General features: G+C 38.9%; 1 protein-coding gene across 5 annotated transcripts in view; it reads right to left on the minus strand.

Moving 5' to 3' along the window:
• Positions 1 to 84: 84 nt before the first annotated feature.
• The window catches only part of LOC125242660 (protein roadkill), an 88,712-nt gene continuing 72,949 nt past the window's right edge, over positions 85 to 15,847 (minus strand). For all 5 annotated transcript variants that reach the window (XM_048151507.1, XM_048151508.1, XM_048151506.1 and 2 more), the window contains 5 exons: positions 12,362 to 12,699; positions 8,837 to 9,078; positions 6,445 to 6,623; positions 4,371 to 4,513; positions 85 to 2,163 (listed from right to left, as the gene is read on the minus strand). In XM_048151507.1, the coding sequence (XP_048007464.1) occupies positions 2,010 to 2,163; positions 4,371 to 4,513; positions 6,445 to 6,623; positions 8,837 to 9,078; positions 12,362 to 12,699 (1,056 nt within the window). In that variant the 3' untranslated portion in view covers positions 85 to 2,009. The remainder of the gene's footprint in view (positions 2,164 to 4,370; positions 4,514 to 6,444; positions 6,624 to 8,836; positions 9,079 to 12,361; positions 12,700 to 15,847) is intronic.

A 15,847-nucleotide genomic window follows, 5' to 3' on the forward strand; every position in this document is an offset into this window, starting at 1 on the left:
GTCATGATTTGATATATTCATTTATTGTTAATAAAAAATGGTAACGACGTGAAATTTGTAAGGATAGTAAGTAAAATAACAATGTTTACATCATTTTTAATTTATTTGCTCAACTTATTGACAATGTCGAAAATCACAGTTAATATTCTGACAGTTGTTATGTAACAGGTAAGTTTAATTACACAACAACTTCTGTCAGCTATGTAAATGGGACATGGGTATAAAATGTTTGTTTTAAGTATTACTATTTATTGGCCACAATGTTTAACAATACAAAGTTACCTAACTTGGGTAGATCAAACTCACACAAGTCTTACAAATGTCTTGTTAAAATACCGCTATGTATCGATAGATATTAAGAACATTTGCTTTTGTGACTACTGATTAAAGCAATAAATAATCTTAATTTCTGTTGACACACAGCGATGATGGATGATGTTGAAACAACGTGGTCGGGGTCATTAATGAATGAGTGTCATTTCGGATCAACAAATATGGATGAATCAAGTGAGCAAGGATAGCCGACGTACCGCCGACTGTGACTCGCGATACAATCGACGAAGCGCAACCAACTACACAATACTTTTAATACATACTTCACTCAAATTAAATTATCCGTACATTTATAAATAATGAAAACAAAAAACCTTGTGTGTGTGTGTCTGTAATAACTATGGAAAATTTCATAAACATCACAACATTTTATTGGAATCTTATGATGCAATAAAAAATGACGGCTTCACCTGCGATACCACTTACAATTTAGTACTTAGAAATATTTTTACTTTAATGGTGGGATCGTAGCTCATCTATATACAATACCAACGATTTCAATAGACTTCTTACAATCACTCGAGTCACCTAAGCTTCTACAAATGCTACTCGCAGGGTTACTTGCAGTGAGGTCTGAGGCGGACAATTTCGGGCTTACTAGTCACCACAGAGTTGTTAAAATCCAATAGTTACCACTGGTAACAACTAAGTGGTAACTAGTAGGAATACCCCGCAATTCCTTGGCTCATTAATGCCGAGACAGCGCCGCCAGTAACCCTACGCAACGCGAGCTTTTCACAGATTTATTGCATTCAAATACCATTCTACTTCAACCATTATGTTCAAAAGTTGCTACTTTTAAACATCTACCGAGAAATCTTATGTAATGGATATTTTGCACGGGATTGAGATTATTTTGTTGAATAAATTGATTTCGATTATGATTATCTGAACTGAAAAGTCGCTACTTTTAATTAAATATTTGATTCATTCATTACGTTAAATAAAAATAATTGTTAGCCGATAATTTCGCGTACGTAATCATATGATTAAATTTACATGACATGGATATTGGATATTTTCTAGACATGAGCTTCGTATTCGTTATACAATAGCAATAATTTACACAAAAACATAACCGCAACAGTGCAAGAGAATTTCCACATAAACGACATGCATAAAACGATAACTCGAAGCCTTAACACATATCGATAACCTCCGCTACATCCGAACTACGGCAACGCGCAAAAAGCGTCCAAACTCCGTAAACCTACACGTAAAGTAATCATAAAGCGGCGCCACTAACCGACCGCGAGAGACAAAAACATTAGGATCGAATATCGTCTTGAGATCAATCATAGTAAACAAAAGGATGAATCCGTGGATCCACTACACCAACTGGTCCACCGCACCCCGCCACTCTCCGCGTCCGTCGGATGCCGTCTGACGCTTCCTCAATATTAGACGGAGTTTTCCTTTGGCAAAAGGCGAGCGGTACATGAACGTTTCAAACGCGCGTTTTCCCCGCCACGCCGATACTCCATCTTTCGCTTCTATATTTTAAGTAGGGACAGGTGTATTCGTCAAAGATTGTAACAAAAATCTCCGTCCCCACCCGAGTGAAAACTTGCGTTCGAGCGCAACATGACGGGCCGAGCGTTAGCACAGACCATTGGCACGCAATGAAACGCCGAGCATCTTCGGCTGGATGTCGGCTGGATGTCGCCGGGTGTGGCCTAGGCCTGCTTGACGCGCTTGCGCGGGGGCCCGATGGGCGGGATCTGCTGCTGCTGCGTGGCGAGCGCGCGGAACGCCTCGGCGATGAGGTGCGGGTGCGACGAGATCATGTTCTTCCAGCCCGCCGTGTCCATCACGTCCGTCGCGTGCGATCTGGAAATGTATACAACTATTAATATCTTCCGACGTCCACATTTTGTGATAGTGAAGTGGTTAAGTGAATCTCTATTCGTAAGGTTTATGAGGATATGAGAGAATTGAGCAACTAACATATTGATGGTATCGTGTAAGCCTTTAACGCTATAATAATGCACCAAAATCTCTACAAAATAGTACAATACGATACAAGTGCGTAAAAAAGGAAGTCCGAAACGAGTGGCGATAAATTAAAACACGACCGAAAGGAGTGTTTTAAATCGACAAGAGTTACGAATTTCCTTTTCGCACATGTATCGTACGACGTTTTTCAGTACAGATGAGCCTTCGAAGTTTCGACCTGGCATATAAAATAAAAATAAAAAAATAAAAATCATTTATTTCGGACCACAAAATCCATACAAGGTTAATACTTACACCATGTTAATTTCCTTAGTGCCTAATTACTATATACTATTTTTCAAAATTGGCTAGGGAGAGGTGCAGGTTCGACCAGTGTTGCATATAGCGACTATCAAGCCGGCCCGCTATCGCACCCAGGATACCGTTGCATATAATGAACCACTTCTCGTACTAGTGCGTAAAAAAAACAACATCTGTACTGAACTCGTGTCGATTTAAAACACTCCCTTCGGTCGTGTTTTAATTTATCGCCACTGGTTTCGAACTTCCTTTTTTTCGCACTTGTATCGTAATGTACTATTTCAGTACAGGCGGTGCTCTTTGCCCGAACTAGTGCGCAAAGTTCTAGTCAGGTCGAAACTTCAGAGGGCCATCTGTACTGAAAAACGTCGTACGAAACACGTGCGAAAAGGAAATTCTTAACTCGTGTCAATGAAACTCCCTTCGGTCGTGTTTTAATTTATCGCCACCACTTTCCAGTCTTATTTATGGACATGAGCAAGGCGTTTGATTTCGTATGCCATAAACGATTACTCTTCAAATTATATAGGTATGGCATCCGAGGCCCTACTCTCGATTGGATTAAGGACTATCTTGAAAACAGGAAACAATGTGTAGAGATTCGCAAGTACCGTAATAAATCCCGAACTATGGAGTCCTATAGATCATCCTATATACAAAATGGTTACGGGGTTCCTCAAGGAAGTATTCTGGGACCTCTATTATTTTTAATGTATATTAATGATTTACCTGACTATTTATCACATGAATGTATTTTATTTGCAGATGACACATCAATTATAATTAAGGGTACTGATCTATTGACATATAATAATGACATAAATTTAACATTAGCTCAAACAATTAAGTGGCTTGAAGTTAATAATTTAAAGGTTAATATTAATAAAACAAATTATATTCAATTTCATACAGAACGTTTAATACCGCCAATTTTGAATGTACACTATAATAACGCTCCTATTGAAGAAGTTGAATGTACGAAATTTTTAGGGATAATGGTTGACTGTCATTGCAAATGGCGAGAACATGTAGAAAAAGTTTATGCAAAAATCAACAGTTTTGTGTTTGCCTTGAGACGAACTAGGCAGACAGTATCTACAGAAGCAGCTTTAATGGCATATCACGGTTATGTTAGCTCAGTTATTAGATACGGCCTAGTAATTTGGGGTAATTGTACACTAATAAATCTTATATTCATAGCTCAAAAACGATGTATCAGGAATATCTTTAATTTACGGCGAGGTGCATCGTGCCGGCCCTATTTCATACAACACAAAATTTTAACTGTTGCTTGTTTATATATATCTGAAGTCTGTATGTTTGTACATAAATATAAAGATCAATTCATAGAAACGCAGCAGATGAGCACTCGAAATGTTAGACAGCAATACAAACATAAATTGTATAGACCAGCTACAAAGCTAGAATTGTCGGCTAAAAATTCTTACATAATGTGTTTTTTGTAAACCCAACTTCCTCATTTTCCATTCATTCATTCCAACTTCCTCATTTCCGCACTTGTATCGTAATATCCGGGGCCCATTTCTCAAAACTGAAAGTTACAAGTTACAAGCGGAAGTCTCTTTCCTACTTGTCATATTGAGTAGCACTTGTAAATTGTACCTTGTCCTTGTAGCTTAGAGAGATGCCAACTTGTCATATTAGACATTGAGTAGCACTTGTAAATTGTACCTTTTAGCTTCGAGATATGGGCCCCTGGTTACTATTGTACACATTCTAACACGACCAAAGAATGTTAGTAACAAAGCAAGTGTACTAACGTGTTGATGAAGTCGATGGTCTGCGCCTTGAGCTGGTCGGCGGAGTGCAGGTCGGCGAGGATGAGCGTGTCGGCCGCCGTCTCCACCGACAGGTTCAGGCACAGCGCCTCCTCGCACATCACCTTTAGCCGCTCCAGCGCGTACTACAATACATACAAACATATCTGTCAATTATCATACGGGGACCAGTCAAACAAAACATATAACTCGAACTCTAACTCGTATCGAACTTCGAAGTAGGAAACAAATAATTTTTTTGTAGTAACACTACTATATATAATTTATAAACTGAAATAGATAGCATACACTAAAGAAATACCGATCGTCCACTGTTGGTTCCCGGCTTCGCCACCAGTGAGCTTGATCACTTTTTCTTTAGTGTATGTTATCCATTTCAGTATATATCGAACTTGCCAAAAATAATGTTAAAGCTACCCATACCCATAGGTATAGGTACTTTATAACCGTTTGAGTCCCAACATTGAAATTGATTGCTATTTTCGCGAATTTATTAAAACTATTTTTGGCAACTACATTCATGAGCTGGCAATGTTGGCATGGTTTATTACCATTTTAGCACTTTTTGTTTTTAATAATAATTTAATATACAGGGTGGCCCATTCAAATCGGTCAGTATGGGAAAGTCTGAAACTATAAGACATACGAAGATTTGTTCTTAGGAACCATGTCACCGATTTTGAAAAAAGAAAAACTGCATTCATACAATTAAAAAAAAAAGTGTACCCAGCTGGGGAATCGAACCCGGTTGTTTTGAAAAAATAAACTTACACTATTTCTATTCAGATATCGTTTGTGTAGGTCTTAAGCAGTAAATATCTCTAAGAAACATAATGTCTAAAATGAATAAAATGCATTTTTTTCACATACTTTAATTTATCATAGTAGGTGTTCAAAGTGACCACCGTTACAATATTCAGCAAGTTCACTTCATCTTTATAACAGTGTACAAAAATAGCTATAACACCGTTGAAGACCTAAAAGTAGCCATAGAGTCAACTTTAACGCAGATTCACCACATGAAGATACCAAATGCAATAGTAAGATCGTTACCTAGACGTGTTGAATATTGTATTGAAAAAGACGGTGGTCACTTTGAACACCTACTATGATAAATTAAAGTATGTGAAAAAAATGCATTTTATTCATTTTAGACATTATGTTTCTTAGAGATATTTACTGCTTAAGACCTACACAAACGATATCTGAATAGAAATAGTGTAAGTTTATTTTTTCAAAACAACCGGGTTCGATTCCCCAGCTGGGTACACTTTTTTTTTAATTGTATGATTGCAGTTTTTCTTTTTATCAAAATCGGTGACATGGTTCCTAAGAACAAATCTTCGTATGTCTTATAGTTTCAGACTTTCCCATACTGACCGATTTGAATGGGCCACCCTGTATTATACTGCAGCAACACTAGTCATGTAAAATCTCCCCAACATATCAGTGCTTCTTCGAGCACTCGTATCTTAAAATGTGGAGGAATGAGAGATGAAGGAACGAGGGAGAACTGTGCAATAATATCGCAGATTATATGGCGCAATAACAAAAGATAGAACCAGTAGGTACTATGAACCCTCTGAGTCATGAGCCTCAAGGTACCTCTAAGTGCTTATTATACACGCAAAAACCTTTTCCGGGGTTTTTTTAATCACTCTATTCAAATAATAACCAAACCTTAAAACCAAGGGTGAACAGGCATCTTCTGGGCGAGCTCACTCCATCGTAGGCCACGTCTTTGCCTATGGCTAGTCTGTGACCAGGAGTAAGCCCACTTATAATAAGCTACTTGCCTCCTAGTCAAATCAGCTTCTTTTTAAAAGTGTCAAAACGATTTTGAACGACTTGCTAATCTGGAATTTATATGAAAAATTGAGTGACGTCACGGTCAACTTAGTTACTTTTACCTGACTTATTAAATAGAAGTTGGATTTAAAAATAACTTCTGTCCATGTTATTCTTATACTTATCTGATGCTTTATTTCGTGCATGGTATAAAATATTTTATTTTAACTACAGTCAAGTTCCCTATTCTTATAAAAAAAAATGTTACCTTGTCGGCGGCGGCGAGCAGATCGTCGGCCATCTTGTCGAGGTTGGGCGCTCGGCCGGTGTAGATGAAGCGCAGCATCTCGCGCAGCACCTCGTGGTCCACGTCCGTGATGTCCACGCGGTTGCGCTTGCGCTCCTCCATCTCGTGCTCGAACATGGCCGCGAACACGGGACTCCGCGCTGGAATTAAATAACACCGTATGTTAACATGTGAACGTGATTCATCACTCACACTTATTACATACTACATAAGTACCTAAGGGGCAAGCCGGCTTCACTTTTAAATTTGTACTGAGGGTTAAAGTGTCAACATTAACCTATTAACCGTCACGTCAAAAAGGTAGTAGCGTGCCACCAAGCCACCATCGCCAAACGGTCAATTACACGTACAACTGTCAAATTTGTCTTATCAACTAGATAAAGATATGTTTTACTTTTAATTTTCCGACTTGATATCAAGTCGTGGTGTCATGGCGTGTGGAGCGTGAAATATTCTGACTCGATATCAAGTCAATGGCGGAGAAAAGGTTAACGTCAACTAAATATATGACATTCTGTAAAGCAAAATCGGAGTTAATTTTAGATGGAATATAGAATTAAGTAAAGATATAAAATTGAAAACATCCTGCAAAGCTTCATAGTATCAACAATTATGGTTATTTGACTACCTACTAAATCTTTAAAAAAATTAAAAGGAATTTAAACATTTAAATAAACATAATTTATTTTTAGAAATCGGTTGCAATAAATTTCTTCTTTCATCGTATTACAGCTCTAAGACCTGACGTAACTTTTCCGTTCTACCATGTCCAACGTTATTAATTAACAAAATTCTACGCCGGTCAACTAATTGGTAAATAGATTTTCATCTGTAATTTAGATTGAGTTGTATAACTTAGTTTCGTTTTTTATTATACACAAAAATTTGACTACCAGTTTTCTAGTTTTTGGTTTTCAATAAAGACTAATTCCAATATGTCGGTAACGTAACGGTTACATAATTATCTCATCGGCCATTTGGTTTACTTTTAAAGGAAAAATACCTATATTCCGTGCACCCTTTTCCGCTCGCGCGAGGCGGTTCCCCCTTCCACCAAAGTTTACAATAGGGGATATTAGATATCCAGGTACTGTTATATGTCTCGCATTGTCCGGCGGTCCAAAACTGACGAATGTGCCACTTAGAAACAGTTATTGTTATCTAAAAGTATCTTTTATGACGAAGCGGACTAGAAAAGTGCAAGCGGCGAGTACCGTCCCACTTTTTTTTTACTTTTTTGGGTGCAGCTGTAATTTGCTCTAGTTTCAAACTTTCTAGTACACTAATTTGAGAGCAAGCCCTAGTGACTGGAATCTAGGCAGCTGGGTGCCCTGATTTGTACACCTGACTTTTAGGTATATTTTTAAAGTTATATACAAAGAGTAATACATACATACATACATACAATCACGCCTGTATCCCATAAAGGGGTAAGCAGAGCAGAGCACATGAAACTACTAAAGCTTCAGTGCCACTCTTGGCAAATAAGACACCCACGGGAAGAAAGGGGGTGGTGAAATTCTTAACCCGTCACCACACAGGCTACACAGGCACAAAGAGTAATACCCCGAAAAGCACTATACATGCCTCGGCGTGAAAACGGATTCCCGGCCTCGTATCCCTATCCGGCCTCGCTCGCACGCTCGCTCGGCCGTATATACCTACTTGGCCGGAAATCCTCATTTTCCCGGCCTCTGATGTAATGTACTATTTAAACTAACAATCAAATAGGAAACAAAAAATTCAAAGAAATTGGGGTCAATAACAGCGATAAGAATATGGCACGAGTCCTTCGGGATATAGCCGAATGCGTCATACGTCAAAACAACAAACCAGAATTGCGTTGTATTTGTATTAGGAGAGGAAAAACTGAGCGGAAATTCTGAGCTCCTAACCGCGTTTGTGAGTTTTGTGACATTATTGTTATCGTTTACACCCGCTGCGAGTTATTAGTGCTAACTGGGTATGTTCACGTTTATCAAATTCTCGTTGTAATTGCCAAACTCATTTCTTTTAGTATTTTTATGCTGAATATTGTTATCTGTAGATATACGAATGGATACATAATTGTAATTAACCTTAAGGTTAAATATTGTTTTCCATTACTGTGCCGGGTCAACTTTTTAAGTAGGTAACCTATGTTATGTAGCCATTGTAGTCACTAGAGCGTACACAAAACTGTATTGCGTACCGAGGCCGTGACAAAATTCATGCTGATAAAGAACACATGAGACGAGAACTGACTAGTCACAATCGCAAACCCTGTTGCAAAGGTTTTGCGACTAGTCTGTTCAATTGATACGTAGTGAAGTGGATTATATTATTTAAAATTGTGAATGAATGAGAGTTTTACCTGCTAATATCGCTTTATGCGCCTGGAACTCCCTGCCTCCGACCGCTAATGTGACGTCAGAGAACCGCTCGTTGTCGAACAGCGCGCCCAGGTCGTCCGATAGCCGGCACTCCGGCACTTTAAACTGCACCACGTTGCTCTGCCCGCTGATGTTTATGCTATCCGCGACTACTGACACTTCGCAGAATATCGTTAACTTGTCTTCTGGTAGGAGTCCATTCGCTTCGTCTAGTAGGAAATCTCTGAAATTGAGAATAATACATGTTATGATTTAGTTTGAGTTGAATGGGCGCAAAATATTGATAATTTTGACAGATCCGGTGATTTATTTCTGACGCCGTGTCTTGCGTGGACGACGGTCGCGCGACCGTCGCGCGATCGTCGCCGTCGCGTCTCATACTTCCATATCGATAAGGTTTGATTTCGCATGCGTCGTATCGCCGTTTCGTCAAAAATAAACAGTATTCGATGTCTACTAGGTCAGCACATAATAGGTACAGAAACTAACCCCACATCGGTATGTCTCACAGGCGGCGAGGCGGTTCTATGCAAAATCGATCGCGGCATGTTCGGAAAGCAATTTTGTATGGAACCACTGGCGAGAAACGCGGAGCTTCTCTCAATAGGTTTACGTATTACAGTACCTACCTACGGCCAGAATTGTATGTTTTAATTTTGTGTTATATAATTTCAACAATATTATTTGTTAATTAATTTATGAACATTTAATGTGACTGTAATGAATTGTTATTTTCTTTGTAATTTATGATTGTAAACTGACAGTGTATGATTAATACCAATAAAAATCTATCTATCTATCTATCTAAACTTGTATTGTAATTGATTGATTCTGAGCGAGGCAGATTATTTTTTCTGTTAATATTACAGGCTAATTAAAACGGTGCAAACATTTAAATGGTGATTACAAGTAAGCATGAATAAAACATTCTGGCGAGTACGTACGTCGTTCGTTAATCTGCCTTCCATGGAAGAAATACTAAAGTATCGCAGCAGGAGTGAATCGCTATTGAATTGCGTTGTTTTTGTTCGAGTGATAGGTGAAACCGGAAGACTTACGAAGTCAACGCCCTCAGCTGTCCGGTTTTAAGGACTGCGACTAAGACCAAGTTAGTGCACAAGTGGTGTGTTGAGTGCTATCACACTTTAATTAATTACGTATGTCTATCTATACCATTAAAATTATCGACACTATAATGGAGTCATGTCTCAACAATAACGTAAGAAATACATACCATGTATTTGTACAGACACCTTTAGTTAACTAATATATTATTATATGCATATATCTGATAAAGACTGCTCTATGTGTAACATGATGTTTATGGTTGGATAAAGTCATTATAATAATCAACTAACAAGTAATAAAGAAAATACTATCGGTGAACATGCCGCTGCACGTGGGCTTTTAAAAGGTAATCGTGTCGCAACAATAAAACATCGACTTTGATATTATATTCTGTATGAATAAAAGCTGCGTTAGAAGATGGCGCCAATCTCGTTGGCACAATATTGCCACTAAAACCTTCGCTTACAGACGTGGCCAGCACTTTAGATATTTATGGTTAGTTAATTATTATTAATAGTAATATAATAATACTCGATCTTAACAAGATGATACATCATTGAGTAACATTTGTGAGGTGGTGAAGTGGTTTGTTTACGTCATTGGCCGTTTCCACTGATCACGATCATACGAGAACAGTTTTTAGTTTGCGTTAAGAACACGGTAGCACTGCCAGAAATGCTTTTGGCTAGTGACTTGCATCGTTTGAAATTATATTTAAAGGTATCCAATATCATAATAAAAAATATTAATGTTTGTGTACCGAACAGTCACATCTAATAAGCGGACAGGACAGGGCTCTAGCCAGATAAGTCGTATCTGTGAGTGTTTAAACGGTTTAATGTGCGCCGGCTATGGTCTGTCGAGTGCCAACGTCGACGTCGATGCACTCCACGCACGTTTTACTGACAGCACCAAGCATTCCCATCGCGGGCATGTTTGTTTACACATTGATTAGCGATAAGTGCGAGTTCATACGTTTCCTGCTCGCATTTGCAGCAAATCCATGCATGATAGCGTTTGTAATGCACCGGTTTGTAAACAGAACTTTAATACAGAGCTAGCATTTATTCGCCACAGTAGAAATAAAAATCGGCCAAGAGCGTGTCGGGCCACGCTCAGTGTAGGGTTCCGTAGTTTCCCTTATTTTTCTCAAAAACTACTGAACCTATCAAGTTCAAAACAATTTTCCTAGAAAGTCTTTATAAAGTTCTACTTTTGTGATTTTTTTCATATTTTTTAAACCTATGGTTCAAAAGTTAGAGGGGGGGGACGCACTTTTTTTTCCTTTAGGAGCGATTATTTCCGAAAATATAAATATTATCAAAAAACGATCTTAGTAAACCCTTATTCATTTTTAAATACCTATCCAACAATATATCACACGTTGGGGTTGGAATGAAAAAAAATATCAGCCCCCACTTTACATGTAGGGGGGTTACCCTAATAAAACATTTTTTTCCATTTTTTATTTTTGCACTTTGTTGGCGTGATTGATATACATATTGGTACCAAATTTCAGTTTTCTAGTGCTAACGGTTACTGAGATTATCCGCGGACGGACGGACGGACGGACGGACGGACGGACGGACGGACGGACAGACAGACATGGCGAAACTATAAGGGTTCCTAGTTGACTACGGAACCCTAAAAATGATAATTTTGTATGCGAGTCCAACAAGACTACTCAGGTTCATTAACATGCATTATCTACAAATATCGGAACAGTCTGAGATCACAGTTACATTGGACAAGGTGGACACAAAACTCACCTGCGCTCAGCAAGTAATATAAATAAATACAGTTTAGTCTAAAATAAAGTGGCGTGGTACACGACACCGGTCAGGTCGTGGGATATGATACAATCTGACATCCTTAAACCACATACATCATTTTAATTTTCTCACAAAATGCTTCAGAGATCAAATCTGAAGTGCTTGTTAAAACGGTTAAGATTTTGTTTAAATGTGGCACCCGTGCAAAGACAAAAATAAATGAGCATTTTGATTCAAGATTCTAACATTTACCTCTTAATAGGTAGGCACCGACTCAACATAATGAACAAATTCAATATGTATCTTTAAGATAAACATTGTTTAAATACAGTACTAACCTAAGTTATACTTTTTTTAAGATTAGAAAGAAGACCGCAGGAGTAAGCATGAATGAATGAATGAATGAATGAATGAAATATTTATTTGTATCAAACAAGCGTATATACAGGTCTTACATAATAGTGGTTTTTCATGCATTTATAAATCAAAATCAGATAAAACGAACGTTATGAAAAAATAAATAAGGTAGCTAAAACATTATTCCGCATAAAGTACAAATATATAAATCGTCATGTTTACTCAGCGGAGTTATTTCTAATGCTAAAAAAAATATAGGCATAAGGTATAACCTGAAAATGTTGAATGAAATTATAAGGTATGACTCACCTTCTAATGAACTTTTTGAACCCCCAGTCTTTGCCTTGAACAAATCTGTATGCACGCTGTGACTCCATCGCCTTCGTCTCTTCCCGCTTCGCGTTTAATATTGAAAACTTGAACTTTGCTCGGACTTCTGATTTATTACACGACACTAATAATAGATATAACGATAAGTAGTCTTTGCTCTCTTCGTCGAGTCCTTTAGGGTTAACACGGAGACACCACTTTAACTTATCACTAGCACCGGCTGAGAATGTCGATGATTTTAACACTTCACCCATCTCTTCTCTACAAAAACTAAAATTGTTTATTGTCCACATGTAACTGAATTTCACCACTTTGACCTGTAACAATAACAAAGGCAACCATTAGTAGGCTGTAATATGCTAACTTTAACCAAACGAATATAAGTCGCTGTTATTTACACTTGCAAAAGTTGAGTAAATTGGCATTTTGAGGCTTGGTAATACTAAGGTCCCTTTCATAGGCAAATACATAAAACGCATGTATGTGGGTAGATTCAATGTTGATGTTGACGTATCGAACACGCCTCCGAGTGAGATGTACCGTCTATATCAACATAATAAATCATTTAAAATGGATCGTAAAGCTATTTGCTGGATATTGTCCTTTGTTCGCGAGTCTCGTCGAATACTTGGTATCGCTTTTGTATGCGGGGCGCGTGCGGTCATAACTACATGGTTAAATTGCTATTATAGCCAAACGGTGGCTTTTCCTCGGGTTTGAGCGATATTGATACCGAACCAAAATATAAATAGAAAGGCTACTATTTTAGTGACATATGTCACATACAGATGTCAAATGCTTCTTAATTCGCTTTTTATAAATAAAGGCTTGTCATTTGTCTAGTTTTAAGGCCGGGTGCATACCTACCTACTTAACAGAAAAACACCTCAAGCAGAAAGTTTTATAGAGGATTTAGAGCGTTTCGTAAGGTGACGGGCTGGGGCCCGGCCGGATCCGGGTGGAGGCTTGGAGCAAGGTGAAGGTCAGGAGGAATAGGTGAGAATTGGTCGCGGGCTGCGGCGTGGTCGTTGCCCTCGACCGTTGGCTGCTTGCGGGCTTGCGGTGCTGTTGGGGTCTTCGCCCGGTCGCCGACCCGCTCCAAGGCCGCCCGCATCATCCCCGCGTTTGCGGACTCGCAGATAACGCCCATTTGCAGATTCCAACTCGTCCGGCCGCCTTATACGGCAGACGTGGACAGATTTATCGCCAGATTACTATTCTAACATGAGAACAGGGAAGTTTCCTTCTTTTTATCTATGCCCATACCTAACTAGCAGACTGTCATTTAAACGTACCCACCGCCTACTTTTTTCTCTATGACGCTTTCATCGGCAAAGTAGAACTATCTTTATAGGTAAGTTTCATTTGGAAAACGCAAGCCCCAAATTCCTATGCCGACAGGTAACTTTCCAACTTAGACAACAATTACGGGCGTCTAAATTAGAAATTTTGTCTCCGGCTTTCTCTCTTCTATAGGCAAGTTAATCGATTATTGACTGACGCTTATCTCATTGAGATGGTGTCGAATAAGTACTTTAATAAGATTAACAAGTTACATAACTTTGCTGATGTAATTAATAGTAGGTAAAAATATAATTATTTAAATTTACATAGGGTGGAATGGATAAACTACTATTATTATATTATTTATGTACTATATATTCTGTGGTAATACGTCGTTACACAACTTGAAGGTAAACATTTATTATTTATCACAAAACTTTTCCGTTAAATATAATAATTTGGGCTTGTCGATATGATTTATTAGTGTACAGATAGCATATGTTATCTTTTCCCGGCTAAAAGTTTTCTCCTTGAGCGCGTCACGTGTTCGACGCGTCACACTTCCGCGAGCCACGTTTCAGGGCTTCAGCTAGCCGCTATACGTATTTACATCGGTGGTGAGCTGTCTGCAGGCACCAAGGTGATTCGTTCTGACATCAGTCAATAGCCATTATCTGTACATGTGTCTGTGGTTATATAAAACCTTCCGACATAACATGTACCAGGTCTAAGGTTGCGTTTCAGGGCCATACACTGAAGCGCTCATTGTTTCTACGATCAATAATAGCCACCCACTCGGATAATAACGCGTAACCATTAAATGATATAAAGAGATGAATTGAGTCTAGTGTCTAGCAATTGTCTCAACGGTCAGCCATGGATGCTCCAACCTCGACTGCCGTATCTATTCTGCGGAAACAATGAAATGTACTTGTAAAAGTGGCTCAAGAACTTTACGATTTCCTACTTGTAATTCACATGATGATAGTTTGAGGCTGTATGTTCAATAAGGTTTATACAAACTAAATAATATTGTGCGAAATATATAAAACTTTATTCCGTTAATAACGGTCAACAAAGTGATGATCAACCAGCCGAAATTGAACCAAGCTAGAGCGAAGACCTTAATAAGTGTACGTGCCGCCTCGTCGAGCATAATGCGGAGAAGACCGTTATCGTTCGCGAATCAAATAGATTTTTGGGCAAAAAGCATCAAAAAGGTAATACCAGGTCGGTAACTATGTCGTCGGAAGTAAACGGTCGCCCCAATTGTTTCGAGAGTTGCCACAGTCTAGCTAGAGAACTGAAACCATCGATCCGAGTCACATATACCTAGCAAGGGTTACACTGCATCGACTGCAAGATGTATTCACAGTAAAATCAAATTAGACCATCCTACGTATTAGTGACGCGCAACGTGCGACGTAACCGCCGAACCGCGAGAATCTCGAATGTGTGCCGGAACAAACATTTGCGTAAATGCCTCTGTCGGCACGTTTGAGCCCTCCGCAGTTATTATGCCCACCCAAGCATACTTGTTGAATTACGTGTCGTAAAAGTCATATGAATTATTAGCCATCACGCCTGGAGTACTCTATTAATACCTCATCATCATTCCCTTGCCCTTTTCCCATTATTTGGGGTCGGCGCAGCAGATCATCTTCCTCCATTTCTCTCTATCAGCCGTCATTTCCATACTAATACTTTTCACTCTCATATCGTTGTTCACACATTCCATCCATCTTTTCTTAGGCCTTCCACTATCATTGTATCCATCCACTTTCATATTTACCACTCGTTTTATAACATTGCTTTCATCCCTCCGCATTACATGCCCATACCATGCTAACCTGCTTCCTCTCAATTTCTCTGTCACTGGCGCTACTTTCAGGCTTCCTCTTATATACTCATTCCGTATCTTATCCAGTCTTGTCACACCACACATCCATCGCAACATTCTCATTTCATTCACATGCAGTCTTCTCTCATCATTCGTCTTGGTGGCCCAGCACTCACTTCCATACAGAACGACAGGTCGGATAACTGATTTATAAATTTTCCCCTTCAGCCTGAGAGGCATTCGGGGATCGCAGGTTGTGCCTGTAACCTGTCGCCATTTCATCCATCCTGCGTTAATCCTGTGCTGAACTGCTCTGTCGATCTCGCCATCTCCCTGAATGA

This window comes from Leguminivora glycinivorella, chromosome 3 (genome assembly GCF_023078275.1).
Source record: "Leguminivora glycinivorella isolate SPB_JAAS2020 chromosome 3, LegGlyc_1.1, whole genome shotgun sequence".
In the NCBI taxonomy this organism is placed as follows: domain Eukaryota; kingdom Metazoa; phylum Arthropoda; class Insecta; order Lepidoptera; family Tortricidae; genus Leguminivora; species Leguminivora glycinivorella.